This window comes from Saccopteryx leptura, chromosome 8 (assembly GCF_036850995.1).
Source record: "Saccopteryx leptura isolate mSacLep1 chromosome 8, mSacLep1_pri_phased_curated, whole genome shotgun sequence".
In the NCBI taxonomy this organism is placed as follows: domain Eukaryota; kingdom Metazoa; phylum Chordata; class Mammalia; order Chiroptera; family Emballonuridae; genus Saccopteryx; species Saccopteryx leptura.
Genome location: NC_089510.1, coordinates 84,405,530 through 84,427,725, shown reverse-complemented (window position 1 = coordinate 84,427,725; position 22,196 = coordinate 84,405,530). Strand labels below are relative to the sequence as shown.

The following is a 22,196-nucleotide window of genomic DNA, read 5'->3' as shown; positions in this document are numbered from 1 at the left end:
GTCTCCCAGAGGTCAATTCTTAAATCTAGGCATTTGTTTTTAAAGTTTTTATTGAATTTATTTGTGTGACATTGATTAATAAAATTATATAGTTTTCAAGTATACAATTCTATAGTATAATACAGCATCTGTATATTGTGTTGTGTGTTCACCATCCCAAGGCAAGTCACCTTTCATCACCCTTTAACTTCCCTTTTACCCCCCCTTTACCTCCTCCCACCTTTCAGGAAAGAAACAGGCCCAGAGAGAGTGAGGGGTCAGGGAAAAGAGTGAGGGGTCAGGGAAAAGACAAGCAGAGGTCATCTAACTCCGTTCGAATAGAAAAGTGAGTGCAAGTCCAGGAAGAAGCTTAAGAGTATGAAGTCAACAGCTACCAACCTTGAATGTCTTACTCTTTGGGCCAAGCTAAGGACAGCCAAAGTGTTCAGATTCAGATATATGATAATCTCCAAAAAGCTTTCTGGGCTGATCTCACCTCATATGTAATAAAGCATACTAGTGGTAAATTTCATTTCTTTTAAATTGGTGATGTCTTGAAGGAAGAGTGACTCAAGCCCTGGGTCTGAATGAATAGATTGTTTTCTGTAGCTTATATGCATATACTTTTCATACCCACGTGGGTAGTTTATATCTATAATACTATACATAACTATCCACACAAAGTATATACAAAACATACAGAGAAGCAATAAACCTCACATGCAGAGACATCTGGATAATGTGTATTCCTAGATGACCCCTGGCACATATTCAGATAGAAATGGGTGACAGAGAGACACATAGGACAACCATCTGTCCTAGACAATTTAAACAGTCACTTGCCTACAGAGGAGAAACTGAAGGAGGGTTGGACAAAATTAATTCCAAAGGTACCTTCAAACCCCTTGGTTTATGTATCATGAGATTACTTGCATGAAGCAGTTTCTCGAGTCTCAAGATATAAAATTTCATGATCTTGCTGAAATTATTCCTCTTTGCCATGTTTTTGTGCTCAGACAGAAAATGTATTATTGATTTCTGATCCAACCACAGACAATGTGACTTAGAGAAAAGAGCATTGAAGGAGGAGTCAGGAAACCTAGATACTCTCCCCAAACAACCCAAGAGGGTTGGGGGCAGGGGCTGTGTGACCTTGGGCAATAGATTTCACTTCTCTGGGCTTGAGCTTCCCAAGTATTCAATGAAAGGAGTGGCTAATGTTCTACAATTTCCTTCCAGCTCTAAATCTATGAACTCATCTCCCTCCCCCGAGACTTAGGTTATCTCCAGAGCTCTAAAAATCCAGACTCATAATACTGGATTAAGATCGTCTCTTTCCTAACCAAAGATCTTGTTTTATCTTACTTTTAAACACCATTCAAATCCTGCACAATTTAAATGATCAGTGCTATCACTGATTGCTCTGGTTTAAATTATGCATTGTTGCTATTTGGGGAAAATTTAGAAGGGGTCTGAAAACAATAAGCCTCCAAAATGAGAAGGATAAAGACCTCTGCAGACAGTATCTGCTTTTAATGCACTGAGCACAGGGTTTACAAAAAGAGCATTGATTGTGTACATTAAAGAGCCACCAAAACAGCTAGCAACTGCTAAGGCTGCAGCAAACTCTCCTAGAAGCCCCTGACCTTGGCAGCATTACAGGGGTCAAGCATTCCCAGGAGGTTCTCAGCAGGCAGGCTTTACTGAGAGTGGAGGAACAAATGAGATCTCTCATTTAGATGCGCCCACTTCTCCTAACTGGGGAAGAGAGAAGCAGATGATCTGCCCTCTGATTTGTGGAGATTACCTATATGGCTTTTGGACCCACTCCTGACATGCACACCTCACCCACCAAAGGTTGGTCAGACTCCAGCCCTCCAACTGTATCCACATCCACATTTAAGTCCCCCAGCCAGCAGTTTCCCAGTCTCCTGGGCTAGCCAGGCCCTTCCTCTTTCCACACCTCCTACAGGCAGAAATACAGAGGCAGAGCACTAGGCCCAAGCCACAAAGAGCAATTTCAGTGAATCCTGCAAAGATATGTTTTCAAAATACAGCTCTCAAGAGTGCAGGTCTCCCTCTGTGAATCGTACTCCAGACCAGCCAGTGAGCCCTCATGGCTGCTCAAAAGCCTGCAGGCTCTGTGCTCAGTGTCTCAGGAAAACCTTCCCCTGGAGAAACCACGAGGGACACCCCCGACCAAGCCCAACTTAAAAATCACATCAGGGCGCTTTCCATTAGAGAAGCGATTCCACTCAGGGAAATCACAAGCCTGGCCTATTGTTCAGCTGCCTTCCCTGGCCTTTGCCATTTTTCCCTACCCTGAAGTCTGGACCATCCATCCACCTGATTAACTCGCTGGGAGTTGCTGCCAGCGCAGAAAGTAGGGCAAATGAACAATATGTAAAGCAGGAAGCCACAGGCTTGGCCAAAGCACCCACCCAGTTACCAACCCCACCCCGTTTGCATGTGGCATTTCAGTGCCAGGGAAATAGACAGTTTACTGTAATAACGTATGAATGAGCTTTTGCTGCCCAACTATCAAAAAAGCCAGTTACAAATGGCATCTCTGTTCCTCCTCAGCCCCTTGACTGACTGCCTTGCAGAAACCTCACCTCTTGGATGCAAGGATTGAGAGGGGGAGGAGAAGTTAAAGAAGAGCAGGGCAGGTATGGAGAGGATTAATGAGACTAAAGAAAAAGTGCCTTAGACCATACAGGCAGCCTTTTAAAATAGTCATGGAGAAGGAGGCAATGTCGGGAGAAGTACCGAAGATTAGGTATAAGACCCCATGATTTAGCATCAATTTAACAATGTATTCCCTCAGGAGGGCGTGCGAACTTCCAAGCTTCACCCACCCTGCCTGTCCCTGTGTTGACAGCCACCATCAATTCGGTCTCACCGACCCTCCATGCCTCATGTATATGCAGGGTTTTCTTATTATTATTATTACTTTATTTCTGGTTCAGAAGAGGAAGAAGCTGTCTCTAAACTGGCTTCCAATCGTCTCAGACCCCCCCCGTAGTGGTAACCAACCCCCCACCCTCAACCCTTCCCAGCAGGCAGCATCTAATTAAAATGAAAAAAAAGCTCTGCCACCTTCCCTGAAGGAGAGTGTAGGGTTTGGGGTTTGGGGAGGGACGTGTGGAGGCTGTACTCGGATTGCTGGTATTCCGGTCTCAAAACAACAGCAAAATGGATTCTAGATCAGTGATGTCTTACTTAGTCAATACAATGTAACGGCGTCTAAGGCAATTCACATGGAAGTAAATGCAGACCTTCAAGTGGAGCTGCGGGTTGGAAGTGCTCCACAAAGGACTGGCCACAGACACAGGAAACACACACACACAAACACACACACACTCACTCCCGGGAGTTCTGGTCTGATTGGGGAAAAGCAGAGAACACATCCCTTTCACCTGCTTAATTAAGTTCAGCTGCAAAAACTGACTATCACAGCCATAAAGTCAGAAAGCACAGGTACGGCTGAGTTAAAACCATAAAGGTGAGCGGCAGCCTGGTCTTATATTAAGACTGTGCTGACAGGGAGTCCGGGCGCGGAAGGCAGGAAAGAGGGAAGGGGAGGCAGTTGCCATATACTACAAGATCAGCATAGCAATAGCTGCCCCTTGGAGAGGCAGGTTCGGCTCCGTGGGGACCGCCAGGCTCATAATGTCATCTTGCAGGTAGCTAGAAAAGGTGGGGGACCAGTGCCAGTATTCACGTTGTTGTTATTCCTTTTGCAGAAAGAGACAGGTCTCGCGCCTTGGCACGAGACGACTGTCCGGGGCTTGTGTACACACACACACGCCTTTCATTTTAATACGCTCACATACCACTCGAGATGAAACTGGCACATAAGCTCCACGCGCTCCCAGGGGGTTATCGAGCACAACCAAAGGAGGACACGTACCGCACAACCCCTGCCGAGGGGGACTTAGTCCAGAACACCTCAGCAGCCCCCAAATCCAAATGAAAATTCAGGTTCCCTCCGCGTCGTATTTGCCCGCCTCTGCCCACCAACCCTCGCCTCCGTCCATGCACCAAGCCCATTCACCCTGACCCAAACCACGAGAAAGAAATCGGAAAGCATGTTCTGCTCACCCTCAGAGCTGAGAGATCGATTTCATCCAGGCTACGAGCCGGGGAGTCGCTCGCCATGTCTACTTCTTCGCCGAAGGAATGGACCAAAACCACCCCGAAGCTTCTCCCTTGGAAATTCCACCTTGGTCTATTTCACTCGCGTCCTCATGCGGGTGTCGCAGCAGAGGCCCCAGGGCCCAGCCTCCCCCGCCCACCCCGGAGCCACAGCGCGGGATCCCGATCCCCGGCGCCTCGATCCGCGGCTTCCGGAGCCCAACCTGCGCGGATCTCCAAGCCGCGAGCCACGATATGTGTGGGCTGCGCGCCCTGATCAGCTAAGGGCGCTTGGGCTGCGTGGGTGTATTTAAATGGGACATACTTCTTTGCTGGTGCGTGGATGGCGGCTGCATTGGCTGTTATAATGAGACACAGCAACTCCTCCACTCAGCTGGGGGATGGGGGTGGAGAACCGCACAGAACTGTCTATCATCGCTTCCTGGGAGGAGTAAAGGGGGTGGGAGGGCGGAGAGGCGGAGGAGGCGTGGTCTCCGGCTGGGGAGAGGCCACGCTTCCTGACCCGGTCCCCCCGCAGCAGGGTAGATGGGGGAGGGGAGTTTACCCTTCCGCCCTGGCGTTGGAGGGCTAAAACGGCTGCATCTGAACAGCTGTTTCTCAACCCTGCCGTGCTTATCGTAGGGGCTAAGGCTATTGGGGGCTATTTGGTCACACACATTTTTGTGTGTTCAATTGGTAGGCTGCGGAATATGGCCCTTTCTATCGCATCTGGAGGTGCCTCCGAACGGCTCAAACGCTCCAGCGCTAAAAAAATGCGGGGGGGGGGGGGGAGCGACGCCCCTCCCTCCCCCATTAATTATTTGTGGGGCTGGAGTAACGCTGGCTGGTGCAGCGGGTGCATATAAGGACTTGTGTGCAGGGAAGGGGATCCGCCTCCGGCCTCGGCCGAACGGCGAGGAAGCGCACTCCCCACAGTGCGCCGAGCTCCGCGCCTGGGCAATCTGCCCCGGCCACTGAGTCTGGCCAGTGGCCCGCCGGCGGCCCCCAGCGTCCTGGATGGCTGGCCACTCGCCCTTTGGGGCTGGGAAGGTTTGCCAGAAGCGGGAAAACTGGGAATCTGAGCTTCCTCTTGGCATCGCCACACGCGGGACCTGCCCGTGCCGCAATTCCCGACGGAAACAACAGAGCTGAAAGGAGAAGCTTGTTCTCTGGGTGCAATAGCTTGAATGTTTCTGGTAACTAAATCCAAAGGCAACACTAGGTAAGGCAGACCACGCCGCCTTAGAATCCTACACTTCCCTTTCTGGCAGTATTTCCGCGGCTGATCTACCAGATTCATAGAGAAAGTTTAGCTGGCGGGTAAGATGTAACATGCAAGATGTACGGCCAAAGAGCGATTTCTTTCTGCCCGCTTTCTCATTTAAAGGCTGAGTGTTTACAGTGGTAAACCTGACATTCTGTCATCTAGAGTGGAAGTCACTTCCCCCAGTCACACCCCTCCCCTCACACCCTTCCTCTCCAGCCTTGGCCAATCCAAGGAAGAAACCGTACAATTGAACGTTCCCCCAAATACAGCAAGCAGTAGCGTTGGAAGCATTATTTGCACCCCTGTTAAGATAAGAATTTACCCCAGGCCGAAAGCCCTGAGGGACTTTTAATCGTGTAGTGTGAATGTCAGCTTCAGAATATGGATTTTGAATGGATGAATGAATGAATGAATGGAAGCCAATGCAGTTAGTTCATCACGACTGCAGACATTGGGAGGCTTTTAAACGGCGTTCCGTATGTGCTGTGCTGTTTTTGTTAATATTTATTGTTTATTTATGTGCACTGTGGATCATGAAACCTGAAAATTGTTCCAACATCTTAATGGCTGCAAGAGCTTAGAAAATTTTGCCATTAAAACATCAAATGTTTAAACGTATTCTATATAGTCAAAAGGCTCCATTTGATCTCTCACTTTCTAATAAAATCACAGGTCGAGGTAATTAGTGATATGTAGTTAGCCACCAAGTAATGTGGAAATGACATAAAAAACTATCATTTCCCATCACTGTCATTCTTCTCTCTATACCCCCCCCCTTTTTTTTTTACCTTTATCTAGGCAAGTCAATGTGCTTTCTCAGTGTTGAAAGAAAATAATTAATTTAAGGTCAGGTATTGAGATCTGTGAACAGAACTATTTCTGAAACAGCAAACATATTTAAGATGAGGTAAACATTGTTTGTTTTTTTATGGAGAACCTACATTTTTATACCTCAGATTTTATTTGAAATATCACAAATGGATTTTTTCTCCCAGTGTTAGATAAACTGTTAAGCTGTTTCAGGCCATGAGGATGCCACGATACAGGCCCTAAATTCTACCCTTGGATTTAGAATTACATTACAAAACTCTATGTTCAGTGTAGGGATGGGTACTGCTTGGGGAAGGGCTCCCTAGGAGCCAGGAAGATGATGAGAGTCTGATGGAGGCAGGGGTGCTGGCTGCAGGAAATACCATAAAAGGAGAGGTCACAATAGCCAAGTCACCTCCAACTGATAAGAGAAGAAACTAAGCAGTCTGTGCTGGAGGTGAAGTGAAGACTGGACTGAGGAAGAAAGCAGAGTTCTGATCAGGTATGCTTTGCATGTCCCCTTAGGGCACTTGAACTTTATTTTTTAGGTCAAGTGTGTATCAAATTTCAGCTATTTCATCAGTAAAGACTCCTAAATTTTTTGCCTTATCTGTGTATCTCCTGTACTGTTATTATTTACTTAATATGTTCCTTAAATAAGCATTTCTTTTTTTACATTTAACTTAAAAGGAAACATAAATGACTACTGTAAATGGAAAGCTAGCCACACTTGCAAAAAAATAGGAGACCATTAAAATAAATAGAATGGAAAATATAGCAACAGCATTAAATTCTAGCTAGCTGTCATAGCCTGCTTCAGGCTTCTATCCTGAGGTCTGCTCTTAGTTTCAGAACTTGACCAAAGTGAGATTTTCTTTCTTGGTGTTACCTGAAAAAATGAAGGAATTAATATCATGTATGTGCATTTTGAAAGCCTACAGAGCAATATGATATTCTGTTTATATCTGACTAACTATCTAGTTAGCTATAAAGAGCATAGACACAGACCAATTTCAAGAGAGAAGAGAAATGATGTCTAATTTTTTTTTTTTTTTAAAGATCTTGAGCAAATATTGCTAAACATTTGGAATTGCTAAATCTGAATATTTTAAGTGTAAGGTCGTTTTTATTATATTGTTCTCTTTGTCTTTTTGCATATTTTCAATATTTTTAAATATTTTAATTTAAAAAATAGAGTTCCAAAGAGGGGTATGTTCTCTCTATTAGGTTTGGTGTTATTTAATGTCAAACCCCTGCTCCAACTAAAATAAACACTGTGGAAATCAGTAACACTGCTGGTGGGGCTTCTAAAAGCATACTCTGTCCATCTTCTGTCACCACAAATTCCTAAGTATAACAGAAAACATATTTTAAAAATTAATTAGAGGCCCTAGCTAGCTGGCTTAGCGGTAGAGCAGCAGTCTGGAGTGTGGAAGTCCCAATTCGATTCTCAGTCAGGGCACTCAGGAGAAGTGACTATCTGTTCTCCACCCCTTCTCCTCCCCTTTCTCTCTCTCTTTCTCTGTCTCTCTCTTCCCCTCCTGCAGCTATGGCTGGAATGGTTCAAGCAAGTTGGCCCTGGGCACTGAGGATGGCTCCATGGCCTCACCTTAAGTGCTGAAATAGCTCAGTTGCTTAGCAGCAAAGCAGCAGCCCCCAGTTGGGCAAAGCATCACCCTATAGGGGTCTTGCCAGGTGGATACCAGTCCAGGCGTATGCTGGAGTCTGTCTCTCTGCCTCCCTGCCTCCCTACCTATCACTTAATAAAAAATAAAATAAAAATTAATTAGAGTTTAGAAGATAAAAAAAAAAAAAAGGCAGCATCAATGGTCCAACAATTTGGAAGACTGTCTAGATTATTTAAAGCAGGCAGAACTGGATCACCAGTAGAGCCACAAAACAAAACTGTATAGGATGGTCCAGAGTGAGAGTAAGGGCACCTTCAAGCTCAGAAGCAATGGCTCTAAGAAGCAGGCACCTTCATCATGGTAAGTAACTAATGAATTGCATTAAGTCATTCTTTCACTCGTTCAGCAAATATTCACACTTACTCTGTGCAAGACATAATGCAATACTGACTAAAGAGAAGTGAAGTTCAATTGGGATTATAAGAATGGTTTTCTGCTTTGAAATATGAAAAAAGGAAAAGGAGGACGTAAATAGAAGAGGGCCAGGAAAAGCTTCTTGCCTGTGCTAGTGACCCTCTAAGAAAGCCCCTGATGACCCCTCACCTCCGGGTATTTATGCCTTTGTGTAGATCCCTCCAACACAGAATACATAAGACTTCCAAAGTAGGGTAATAAAAGGCATTTCGGCTTTAACGTTGTCATTGTGGTTCACTTGCTCTAAGCAGGGGTTCTCAGCCTCAGCATTATAGGCATTCTGGGCCAAGTATTCATATTGTAGCGGACTGTCCAGTTCAGTGTACGATGTTTAGCAACATCCACGGTCCCTACTCAAGAGATACCAATAACACATTCCCACTTGTGACAACCACAAAGTATCTTCAGACATTGCCAAATGCTCCTAGAGAGCAGAATCACTCTCAGTTGGGAACCACTGCTCTAGGGGAAACGAGTCACCATGTCCTAAGGACATTTCGTGCATCTTGCCAGCCATGTGATTTAGCTGCTGTGCAATGGATCCTCCAGGGCAGTCAAGCTTCAGATGACTGCAGTGTCTGCTGGCTCTAACTGTAACCTTATGAGAGATCCTGAGCTAGAACTACCCAACCAAGGTATTTCTAGAACCTGACCCAACAAAGCCAAGGTAGATAATAAACTTTATTGTTAAAAGCCGCTTGATGTGTTATGTAGCAATAGATACATATAACTAAAACACTGTTTTCAGACAGGGTTGTGTGCAGATGTAATAGCTGGAGCTATATGTCCACCTTGCTATCAGGTCAGAATGAACGTGAGAAGAAAGCAGAACTTGAAAAGCACTTGGATACTTAATAACGTCACTGAGCCACTGAATTAATCCAGGAACAACCTCAACTTCTTATGTGATGTAAGTTTTTCTCATTCTGTTTAAGACATCTTTAGTTGAATATTCCGACATTTGCAATAAATACTTCCTGTTACAGAAAATAAAATTAAAAGTTTTGATTAAATCTTTACAATTGCTGACTCTTAAGATAAAATGCAATAATGATAACCTAAAACTTAAATGATCTCATCATGAGGGTTAAAAGGAAAGGAGAGAAAAAAGCTTATTAAAAATTTGTCTTATTTAGAGATGTATGTATCAATAGATACTATCTCTAAACACATACAGAAAATGTAAGTTAATTATGCGTGATAAATATAAGGGTCACCATATAGGTAAATATAAATTGGATGTTTAAATCATAAACTACTTGAGTGGGAAAATAGAACAAGAATAACTTCATGAATTCAATAAAATGAAGAAAAAAATAACCAGAATGTGTAATATTAAAGATAGGTCTTCATCCATTCTGCATTTGTGTACTGTGGTTTGTAGTGTAATGCCTTTCCTCCACCCCAAAGATGTTCTTGTTCTAATCCCTGGCACCTGTGAGCGTGTTACTAAAAGACAAGCTCTCAGTGTATGAAAGCAAAGCAAAACAACCCCAGTAAACTAAGAATACACATGGTTTTCAAATCTGCCATAGGAAATTAACAAATTTGAAATGGTCACAAGGTAGAGTTTGATAATCTCCAAATGGCAGCAATCATAGATACCACATTCTCAGTCCACGCTACTAGGAGAGTTCCATATTCACATCAGATATTTTTAAATAAATATGTAATTCACAATTCTTGGAACTTCTTCACTAGTATGACCTTTGTCTCTCACTGCACTTAAACTTACTCTCAGGAACCCAACCAGAAATTTATTATCATCGTAAACATCTCTGCTTTAGAAAATACAACTCCAATTTCCCATTGCTCAGCTACACACCCTAACCTTCTAGCTTCCTGGCAGCCTTTGCTAACATTACCACTGTTTTCAGACTCAACAGAGACCCCGTTTCTGTCCATTGGTAGCACTCTTCATTCTTTTCCAATTCATTTTCCCTCTTACACTTTCTTCCTTCCCTTTCCATGCTGGACCTGAAAGTTTTTAGGAGCCTAAAGTTTAATAGGCTGTATTCCATGTAGCATGATCTGAAGTGTAGAGCATGGTCCTTGAGTTGAACTGCCTGAGATCAAATCCCAAATCAGAAGAGAGAAATAATACAGTTGTTTTATACTTCCATGTTTTGTTTTAGATAGATAGATAGATAGATAGATAGATAGATGACAGATTGATTTTTTTAAACTTAGTTACCCTGGGTGAATAATGCCAAGTGACTATATCTCTTGCATTAATGGGCTCAGAATAGGTTTTTTCTAATTTTCTAGCATGAGTTAAGCCCAAAGACAAACACAACACTTTATCTAAAATACCAGTATTATACCTTCCCCAGATACAGAAAACTATTTTTACGAAAAATTTGGCAAGTCCTTTCAAAACAGAATTTTCTGATTTCATTCTTTGAGAAATTTCTAATAACACATGGGTATAGAAATTTTAATATACAACTGTAATCTTGCAATACTGATTGTAAAAGCTTAATTATTTATAATTTTTTTGAACTTGCTTTATCTACTTAAATCTTTTTTTTACAAAGTTTACTACTTTAACCTTTGTTTATTCATTTTTTAAAGACTTTATTTATTTATTTTTACTTTTAGAGAGGGGAAAAAGAGGGAGACAGAGAGAAGTGGAGAGGAGCAGGAAGCATCAACTCCCATATGTGCCTTGACCAGGCAAGACCAGGGTTTCAAACCAATGACCTCAGAGTTCCAGGTCAATGCTTTATCCACTGTGCCACCACAGGTCAGGCTGTTTATTCATTTTTTAGACAAGAGAGAGAGAGAGAGAGAGAGAGAGAGAGAGGGAGAGAGAGAAGAGGGAGGAGCAGGAAGTATCAACTCCCATATGTGCCTTGACCAGACAAGTACAGTACAAGGTTTTGAACCAGCGACCTCAGCGTTCTTGGTCGAATGCTTTATCCACTGCACCACCATAGATCAGGCTATCTTCTTAAATCTTAATGCAGTTTTAAGCTTAATTATATTCTAGCTAAATAATGGAGTTTTCAGCACGTTTTTCCCTCAATATTTATAGGACCTAACCTAGTGTTTGCAGGATTTCCATACGTGTCTGGTTAATGAAACAGCCTGTAATAGAAATTATAAAAAGATACTTATTCTGACCACCAATGTCTGTCTAGACCACGTTAAAAGCCTGTGGTGCTTTGCTCCCTACTGGCTATCTCAATTGGTTTTTACTTATTCTACATAACGTTTCTACAGAACTATATCTTGTTCAAATTTAGAATCAAAGCCTGTCCTGTGGTAGCACAGTGGATAAAGCATTGACTTGGAATGCTTAGATAGCCAGTTTGAAACCCCGGGCTTGCCTATTTAAGGCACATACAGATATTGATGCTTCCTGCTCCTCCTCCATTTCTCTTTCTCTCTCTCTCTCTCTCTCTCTCTCTCTCTCTCTCTCTCTCCCTTCCTCCCTCCCCCTCTCCAAAATAAGTAAGTAAGACCTTTAAAAAAATTTTGAGTTCAAGCTCCCCTACCATACCATATACAAAATCATTTTCAGTTTCAGTTTTTCTTTTTTCATGTTCATATATTTGAATGGTATATAACCCCATAGGTTAGCTCAGAACTGGGAGAAGGAGGAGTAGCTTAGTTGGGTCTTTGCATAAAGTCATAGAATAGATGAATATTTTTTACCAGACTTTTAAAGCTGGAAGGAACCTTACACATAACTGAGTTAAACACTTTCATTTTACAAATAAGAAAACCAAGGTCCAGAGATACTTGTGTGACTTATTCAATGTCACAGATTTAGCACTAGAAAGGGCTTTGGGAACTGAAGATGTTGTAGTTAAAAAAATAAAATTAAGGTTGTTATTGTTTCCCCTCATATTCTCAATCCACTGTTCCTTCTACTGTACCATATAGTGCCTCAGACACTATCCATTTGTGTTGTGCTTTTTAACTGATGTAAACAGTAAAGTACACAACTTTTCATGTGTGGGCTGCCTGAGAGCTCCCAGCTAAGTGAGTGGGTTTGCCATGCTTGCTACCAGCTCTGGTGTAGGAGGAAGTACCAAATGTGGAGCCAAGAAGCTTGTCTGAGTGGCTTCTATAAGCCAGAGAACCCAGGCAGCCAAACAGAAATGGGAGTTGTTTTGATCAGTTGGCCCAAGTAGGCAGAGGTCAAATCTCTCTAGAGATTTAACACATTCTCTTCATGTAATCGCATGGACGACTTGTGAGGTCTACACTGGGAAATGCATTATCTCTCTTGGTTTTCCTTTCCAGCATGGAGCTGTGGAACACAAGGAACTTTCCTTTCCAGCTTTATTTCTCTAGTGCCCAGCACAATGACTGCAATAAAATGGTGCTTATAAAATTAATCAATACATCAGCATAGTAGTTAATAAAGATGGACTGAACTAGCCCCTTTCCAGCCAGAAAATTCTAGATAAGTCTTTTGTGCCATCTAAGTGTCCACATTTTTATCTTTGTTATGATTTTGCATGACTAATTGATTCTGAGAACAAACCAAGAGTCTCACAGCTATAACTGTGTCCAAAACTGACAATAAAATCAGTTGTGGATTTCTACCTTTCTGATCTATTCACAAAAAAATACAAGTTCACTCAATATATCCATTCATCAAATACATGTATCAAGTATACAGAGCATCAAGATGGTCTGTGCTTTTTTAGTTTTAGGCAGTGTTTCTAAAAGTGTGGTGCATGGGACACTTACATTAAAATGGGGATGGGGTGGGGAGAGTCATGGCTTAATTAACATGTACAGTCCTAGAATATTGGGGGAGCAGAGCTCAAGAAGCTTCACTTTTAAACAAGCACCCTCCCAGGTGATTTCTTTTTCTTATTCTCAAATATTTATTGAGCATTTTTGATGAGCAAGATCTTTACTTGGTAGACCAAAGGAATAATGGGAGCTCCTTATAGCTCTGCAAGTATCTTAGTCTATTCCGGCTGCTGTGACCTAACAGCAGAGACTGGGTAGTTTATAAGCCCAGAAACTTGCCTCTCGTATGATCAGAGGCTGAGAAGTGCGAGGTCAAGGTGCCGGCTGATTGACGTCTGCTGAGGGCCTGCTCCCTCCTAGACAGCCTCCGGCCCACGGTGTCTTCAAACGGCAGGAAGGGCCATCCAACTTCCCGGGATCTCCTAGATAAGGGCACTGTCTCAATCATAATAGCTCTGCCCTCATGATTTAATCACCTCCCCAGGAACCCACTTCCAAATACCATCACCTTGTGGGGGACGATTTCAACATAAACATTTGGCAAGGGAGAAACAAATATTCAGTCCATATCAACAAGATACAAAAGCTAATCACATAAATAAACATAATGGAAAATAGGTGAAATGGACAGATGTCAGAAGAACTGATAGAGGGTGGAAGGAATTAAGGAGCAGAGTCACTATAAAGGAAAAAAATAGAATCCTAAATATGGTTGGACAGAGGTCCTAGGCATTTATAAATGTTATGACTGATCTCTCAATGATCGAGACCTCAAAAAGTTGCTTAAAAGTTTGTCTTCTAGTACAGCTTCTATAGCCATCAGCATATCATCATAGCTATTTTTATCTGTCTCCATTCCCCACTCTTTCTTTTTCTTTGCGAAAATTATTTTCAAAAAAATCTTTGATATCATGTCATCTCATCTCTAAATATTTCAGTGTATACCCCCCAAAAAGGTGAGGGATTTGACTGTGGGCTGTGTGTAGTGATGTGCTGCCAAAGCCTAGAGCACAAAAGGGGGCCAAAGTAACTTTACAGTGGAGAAATCTAGCAAACAGTAATCATTACCTTGATCAAGTAACCAAGGCTAACATCAGTGAAAAGTCATGTTGATAAAAGTTACCTCTGATATGATATAATAGAAAAGCACTAGTAAAATTCCAGTGAAGTGTGTAGTTTAGTGAGTAGTAATGTGCTGTGTCAGCTCCTTAGTTGTGACAAATGTGCCAGAGTAAAGAGAGACGTCACAAATAGGAGGGGTACAAGAGCTCTGTGTTCATTTATAACTTTTGGGGAAATCTAAAACTATTCTAACTTTTTTTTTTAAGTTTATTATTTTTAAAAGGGAGTATAACAAATTGAGTAATGTAGAAGAAAGGATAAATTCCTAGAAACATATAACTTACCAAGATTGAATCCTGAAGAAGAAAATCTGAACAGACCAGTAATGAATAAAGAGATTGAATTCATACTCAAAAACCTCCCAACACAGAAATACACAGTACCAGATGGTTTCACTGGTAAATTCTACAAAAAAATTAAAGAAGAATTAACACCAACACTTCTCAAGCTGTTCCAAAAAAATTGAAGAGGAGAAAACACTCCCAATCATTTCATAGGGCCAGCACTACACTGGTACCAAAACCACATAAGGATACTATAAGGAAACTACAGACCAATATCCTTGATACATATAAATGCAAATATCCCATTTGCTAGTGTTCTTAAAATACTAGCAAAATAAATTTCACAGCATATTAAAAGAATCATATGCTATGATCAGATAGGATTTATCCCTGGAATGCAAGAATGGTTCAACATACACAAAGCTATCATATAAATGTGATATACAACCTTAATAAAATGAAGGGTTAAAAAATAATATGATCATCTCAATTGATGCAGAAAAAGAATTTGACAAAAAAATCCAATTCTTTCATGATTAAAACTCTACAAATGGGTTTAGTTCAACATAATATAGGCCAAATATGACAGGCCTACAGCTAATATCATATTCACTAGAGATAGTTGAAAGTGATTCTTCTAAGATCAAGAACAAGACAAGTATGCTCACTCTTACCATACCTATTTAATATAGTAGAGAGTATTTAGGCAAGAAAAGAAATAAAAGACATCCAAATAGGAAAGGAAGAAGTAAACTGTCTCTGTTGGCAGTTGCTATGATCTTATATATAGAAAATCCTAAAGACTTCACCAAAGAACTGGTAGAAATAATAAATTCAGTAAAATGACAAGATACAAAATCAACATACAGAAATCAGTTGTGTTTTTAACACCAATATCGACAAAATAACCAAAAAAGAAATAATAAAAACAATCCCATTTATAATAGTATCAAAAACAATAAAATACTGAGGAACAAATGTAACCAAGGAAGTAAAAGATCTATACACTGAAAGCTATTAAGACGTTAATGAAAGAAATTGAAGAAGACACAAATAAATGGAAAAATATTGTATGTTCATGGATCAGAAGAATTATTAAAACACCCATACTACCGAAAGCCATCTATAGATTCAACACAATCCCTATCAAAATTTCAATTATATTTTTCATAGAATAGCCAAAGCAATCTTGAGAAAGAAGAACAAAGTTGGGAGTCAAACTGGATTACAAAGCAGTATGCTATAATCATAAAATAGGTACATAGACTTATAGAACAAAATTGAGAGTCCAGAAATAAAGGCCTTGCATACTTGGTCAACTAATATTTGACAAGGGAGACAAAAATACTCAAAAGGAAAAGAGTCTCTTCAATAATGGGGTTGTGAAAACTGGGTAATCCCATGCAAAAGAATGAAATTGGACCCCTGTCTTATACTATTCACAAAAATTAACTCAAAATGGATTAAGGATTTAATATAGACCTGAAACTGTAAAGCTCCTTAAAAAAACCCCACAGGAAACCAGGTCCTTGACATTGGTCTTGGCAATGATTTTTGGAAATTAAACCATGAGTCCAAACAGAAAAGCAAAATATAAACAGTTGCCCTGGCCAAATGGTTCCATTGGTTAGATCATTGCCGTGATACACAAAGGTTGCCAGTTTGATCCCTGGTCGGGGCACATACAGGCAAAGATAGATGTTTCTGTTTCTCTCTCTCCCTTCCTCCCTCTCTAAAATCAATCAACAAAATTAATAAATAGTCTAACCAGATGGTAGCACAGTGTATAGAGCGTCAGACTGGGACATGGAGGACCCAGATTTAAAACCCCAAGGACACGGGCTTGAGCATGGGCTCACCAGCTTGAGTACAGGATCATAGACATAACCCCAAGGTCGCTGGCTTGAACAAGGATCACTCACTCTACTGTAGCCACCTGCCCTTCCCCCCTATCAAGGCACATATGAGAAAGCAATCAATGAACAACTAAGGAGCCACAATGAAGAATTGATGCTTCTCATCTCTCTCCCTTCCTAACTCTCTGTCCCTCTCTCTGTCTCTTTCTCTCTGTCTCTGTCATAAACAAACAAACAGGAGTACATCAAACTAAAAAGCTCCTGCACAGTAAAAAAAATGATCAACAAAATGAAAAGGTAACCTACAAAATGGGAGAAAATATTTGCCAACTGTTAAGGGCTTATATATAAAACGCATAAGCAACTCATACAACTCAATAGCAAAAAGCAAACAAACAAGCAAACAATAAATCTGTTAAAGGAAATAAAATCAGGGTCTTAAAAAAGTATTTTCACTTTTGTGTTTATTGCAGCATTATTCACAATAGCCAAAATGTGAGAAAAAACCTAAGTGGTGTCCACCTGTTGATGCATGGATAAAGAAAATGTGGTGTGTGTGTGTATGTGTGTGTATGTGTGTGTGTGTGTGTGTGTATACACACACACGCACGCCATATATATATGGAGTATATCATTCAGTTCTGAGAACGGAAATCCTGCCCTCTGTGACAATGTGGATGGGCCTTGAGAGCATTATGCTAAATAAAATAAGTCAGACAGAGAAAGACAAATACTATTTGATCTCAGTTGTTTATGGACTCAAAAATATCCAACTGAGCTACCAGCCAGGGAAGACAAGAGAGTAAATTTTAAATGTTCTCACCATACTCACAAAAATAGTAATTATATGAGGTGATAGAGGCCTTAACATACCTATTGTGGCAGTCATTTCACAATATATAAATGTATCAAATCATTATATTGTACACTTTAAATCTGCACAATGTTATATGTAAATTATAACAAAATGAAGTTGGAGAAATAAATAAAACAGAAACTAATAATTAAAATAAATAAATAAAATATGTAATTCCAAACTCTTATTTTCTTCATTCTTGTTCTTAATTTAGAGTTGAAAACAAACATCTGTTGTTTTCCATTAATAGGAAGGGGAGACAGGAGGATAATGACACACCTCTCAAGGGAAAGCTTGTCATGTCCCTGGCCGGTTGGCTCAGCGGTAGAGCATCAGCCCAGTATATGAAAGTACCAGGTTCAATTCCCGGCCTGGTACTTTCATATAATGAGCACACAGAGAGAAGCGCCCATTTGCTTCTCCACCCTTTCCCCTCTACTTTCTCTGTCTCTCTCTTCTGCTCCTGCAGCCAAGGCTCCATTGGAGCAAAGTTGGCCCCGGCTCTGAGGATGGCTCCATGGCCTCTGCCTCAGGAGCTAGAATGGCTCCGGTTGCAATGGAGCAATGGCCCAGATGAGAAAAGCATTGCCCCCTGGTGAGCATACCTGGTAGATCTGGTCAGGGGTATGTGGGAGTCTGTCTCTCTGCCTCCCTGCTTCTCACTTCAGAAAAATACAAAAAAATAAAAAATTAAAAAATATATATATATAAAAAGCTTGTCCCAAATCAGGTTGGTTAGAGAACATTTTTGTATAATGTAATTCATAAACATCCTCTGCAAAGATATTTTACCTTTCTAATGTAATTCTTAAGCACTTTTCTAATAAATTTTAATGAGATTCAGACTTGTTCTGGTAACTAGTACTGACCCACTGAGCTGGCTGCCAGTCACAGGTCCAGTGAACTTGAGTCTTCTTTTTGAGATTCTATATTAAATATCTTACCAGTCTCTTTTTTTATAAAGTAAGAATGAATCTTTAAAATGGGCCTGCTAAGATCTTTTTTGTAAGATAATAGCAACATTTTAGGGTACCAAAATGTTCACACATATTCATAATTACATTATCTGAAAAGGTTTTTTATATAGCACCTAATAAAAATAACAATCATTCCCTAATACTAATATCATTTACTACCCAGTCTTATTTGTACTTGGCTATTACAGTCAGATAATTCTTTTTCTTAAAATTAATTTTAATGGGGTAATATTAATCAGTCAGTTTACATAGGTCAGAGAAAACATCTCCAGGTTATTTTGACATTTGGTTATGTAGCATACCCATCACCCAAAGTCATACTCTTCTATCACCTTCTATCTGGTTTTCTTTGTGCCCCTCTCCTCCCCATTCCTGGTAACCACCACACTCTTGTCCATGACCCTGAGTCTCATTTTTATGTCCTACCTATGTATGGAATCACATAGTTCTTAGTTTTTTCTGATTTACTTATTTCACTTAGTATAAGGTTATCAAGATCCATCCAGGTTGTTGTAAAAGATCCAATGTCATCATTTCTTATGGCTGAGTAGTATTCCATAGTATATATGTACCACCTCTTCTTTATCCAGTCAGCTATTGAAGGGTTTTTTGGTTGTTTCCATGTCTTGGCCACAGTGAACAATGCTGTAATGAACATGGGGCTACATGTGTCTCTTTACGTACCAGTGTTTTTGAGTTATGGGGGTATATACCCAGTAGAGGGATTGCTGGGTCATATGGTAGTTCTATTTTTAATTTTTTTAAGGAACCACCATACTTTCTTCCATAGTGGTTGTACTACTTTACATTTCCACCAACATAAGTTGAGGGTTCCTTTTTCTCCACAGCCTCTCCAACACTTGTTATTACCTGCCTTGTTGATAATAGCCAATCTAACAGGTGTGAGGTGGTGTCTCATTGCAGTTTTGATTTGAATTTCTCTAATAACTAATGAAGATGAGCATCTTTTCATATATCTGTTGGCCATTTGTATTTCTTCCTGGGAGAAGTATCTGTTCATGTCCTCTTCCCATTTTTTTATTGGATTGTTTGCTTGTTTGCTGTTGAGTTTTAAGAGTTCTTTGTATATTTTGGATATTAGGCCCTTATCTGAGCTGTTGTTTGAAAATATCTCCCATTTAGTTGGCTGTCTGTTTGTTTTGTTGTCAGTTTCTCTTGCTGTGCAAAAGCTTCTTAGTCTGATGTAGTCCCATTCATTTATCTTTGCCTTCACTTCCCTTGCCTTTGGAGTCAAATTCATAAAGTGCTCTTTGTAACCAAGGTCCATGAGTTTAGTACCTATGTTTTCTTCTATGTAATTTATTGTTTCAGCTCTTATATTTAGGTCTTTGATCCATTTTGAATTAATTTCAGTACAAGGGGACAAACTGTAGTCAAGTATCATTCTTTTTCATGTAGCTTTCCAGTTTTCCCAGCACCATTTGTTGAAGAGACTTTCTTTTCTCCATTGTGTGTTGTTGGCCCCTTTATCAAAAATTATTTCACCTTATACATGTGGTTTTATTTCTGGGCTTTCTATTCTGTTCCATTGGTCTGAGTATCTTTTTTTTTTTTTTTTTTTTTTTTTTGCCAATACAATGCTGTTTTGATTATCGTGGCTCTATAATATAATTTGAAGTCAGATATTATAATGCACCCAGCTTCGTTCTTTTTCTTAGGATTGCTCTGGCTATTCGGGGATATTTATAGTTCCATATAAACTTGATGGAGTTTTTGTTCCATTTCTTTAAAAATGACATTGGAATTTTGATGGGAACTGCATTAAATTTGTATATTGCTTTGGGTAATATAGTCATTTTGACTATATTTATTCTTTCTATCCAAGAACAAGAAATATTTTTCCATTTCATTATATCTTTTTTGATTTCCCTTAACAATGCTTTGTGGTTTTCATTATATAGGTTCTTTACATTATTTCTTGTTTAATCCTAGGTATTTTTGTTGTTGTTGCTGCAAACAAGAAGGGGATTGTTATTTTGAGCTCGTTTTCTGATGTTTCATTTTTGGCATATAGAAAGGCAATGTACTTTTGTATATTAATTTTGTATCCTGCAACCTTACTGTATTGGTTTGTTGTTTCTAATAGTCTTTTTGTGGAGTATTTGGGGTTGTCGATGTACAGGACCATATCATCTGCAAAAAGTGAAACCTTTACTTCATTTTTCCCAATATGAATACCTTTTATTTCTTCTCTTGTCTGACTGCTCTGGCTAGAACTTCCAGCACTACGTTGAATAAGAGTGGAGAGAGTGGACAACCTTGTCTTGTTCCTGATTTTAGAGGGAAAGTTCTCAGTTTTATGCCATTTAATATGATGTTAGCTGATGGTTTATCATAGATGGCCTTTATTATGTTGAGATATTTTCCTTCTATACCCATTTTGTTAAGTGTTTTAAACATAAAATGATGTATTTTATTGAATGCCTTTTCTGCATCTATTAATAAGATCATATGATTTTTGTTCTTTGTTTTGTTGATATGGTGTATTACATTAACCGTTTTACGTATGTTGAACCATCCTTGTGATTCTGGGATGAATCCTACTTGATCATGATGAATTATTTTTTAATGTGTTGTTGTATTTGATTTGCTAGTAATTTGTTTAGTATTTTAGCATCTGTATTCATTAGAGAGATTGTTCTGTAGTTTTCTTTATTTGTGTTGTTCTTGTCAGGTTTTCGTATGAGAATTTTGTTGGCTTCATAAAATGTGTTTGGCAGTATTGCTTCTTCTTCAATTTTTTTGTATGATTTTGAGTAGAATAGGAACCAAGTTTTATTAAAATGTTTGATAGAATTCACTAGTATACCCGTCTGGCCCTGGACTTTTATTTTGGGGGAGGTTTTTAATAGTTGTTTCTATTTCCTACCTGTTTATGAGTCTGTTTAGGCTTTCTGCTTCTTCATGACTCAGTCTAGGAAGATTGTATTGTTTTAGGAATTTATCTATTTCTTCCATATTCTTAAATCTGATGGTATATAGTATTTCATAGTAATCTACAATAATTCTTTGTATATCTATGTTATCTGTGGTGATTTCTTTTTTCATTTTGGATATTGTTTATATGAGTCCTTTCTCTTTTTTTCCTGGTGAGTCTTGCCAAGGGTTTGTCAATTTTGTTGATCTTTTCAAAGAACCAGCTCCTTGTTTTATTAATTTTTTAATAGTTTTTCTGTTCTCTATTTCATTTATTTCTGCTCTGATTTTTATTATTTCCTTTCTTCTGCTGGTTTTCGGTTGTCTTTGTTCTTCCTTTTCTAGTACCTTAAGATGTGAAGTTAAGTGGTTTACTTGGGCTCTCTCTTGTTTGTTCATATAGGCCTGTAGTGATATGAACTTCCCTTTTGATACTGCTTTTGCTGCATCCCAGAGATTCTGGTATGTTTTATTGTTATTTTCGTTTGCCTGTATGTATCTTTTGATCTCTGCGCTTATTTCTTCTTTGACCCACTCATTTTTTAAAAGTATGTTGTTTAGGCCCTGGCCAGTTGCCTCAGTGGTAGAGCATCGGCCTGGTGTGTGGGAGTCCTGGGTTCAATTCCCGGCCAAGGCACACAAGAAAAGCGCCTATCTGCTTCTCCACCCCTCCCCCTCTCTTTCCTCTCTATCTCTCTCTTCCCCTCCCACAGCTAAGGCTCCATTGGAGCAAAGTTGGCCTGGGCGCTGGGGATGGCTCTATGGCCTCTGCCTCAGGCGCTAGAATGGCTCTGGTTGCAACAGAGCAATGCCCTAGATGGGCAGAGCATCGCCCCCTGGTGGGCATGCCGGGTGGATCCAGTCCGGTGCATGCGGGAGTCTGTCTGACTGCCTCCCCGTTTCCAACTTCAGAAAAATACAAAAAAAAAAAAAAAGTATATTTAGTTTCCACATTTTTGTGGGTTTCTTTACCTCTTTTTTGCAGTTGAATTCTAGTTTCGAGGCTTTATGATCAGAAATTATGCTTGGTATAGTTTCAATCTTTCTGAATTTGTTGATGTTGTTTTTGTGGCCCAACATATGGTCAATTCTTGAGAATGTTCCATGTACACTAGAGAAAAATGTATACTCTGGCACTTTAGGATGAAATGTC

General features: G+C 40.1%; 1 protein-coding gene across 7 annotated transcripts in view; it reads right to left on the bottom strand.

Annotated features, from left to right (window-relative positions):
• The window catches only part of TNIK (TRAF2 and NCK interacting kinase), a 400,443-nt gene extending 395,906 nt beyond the window's left edge, over nucleotides 1-4,537 (bottom strand). For 4 of the 7 annotated variants that reach the window (XM_066347637.1, XM_066347638.1, XM_066347642.1 and 1 more), the window contains exon 1: nucleotides 4,084-4,536. In XM_066347637.1, the coding sequence (XP_066203734.1) occupies nucleotides 4,084-4,140 (57 nt within the window). In that variant the 5' untranslated portion in view covers nucleotides 4,141-4,536. Of the gene's footprint in view, nucleotides 1-4,083 lie in introns of all 7 variants that reach the window. The other 3 variants (XM_066347639.1, XM_066347640.1, XM_066347641.1) reach the window with 2 other exon arrangements.
• Between the last annotated feature and the right edge of the window lie 17,659 nt (nucleotides 4,538-22,196).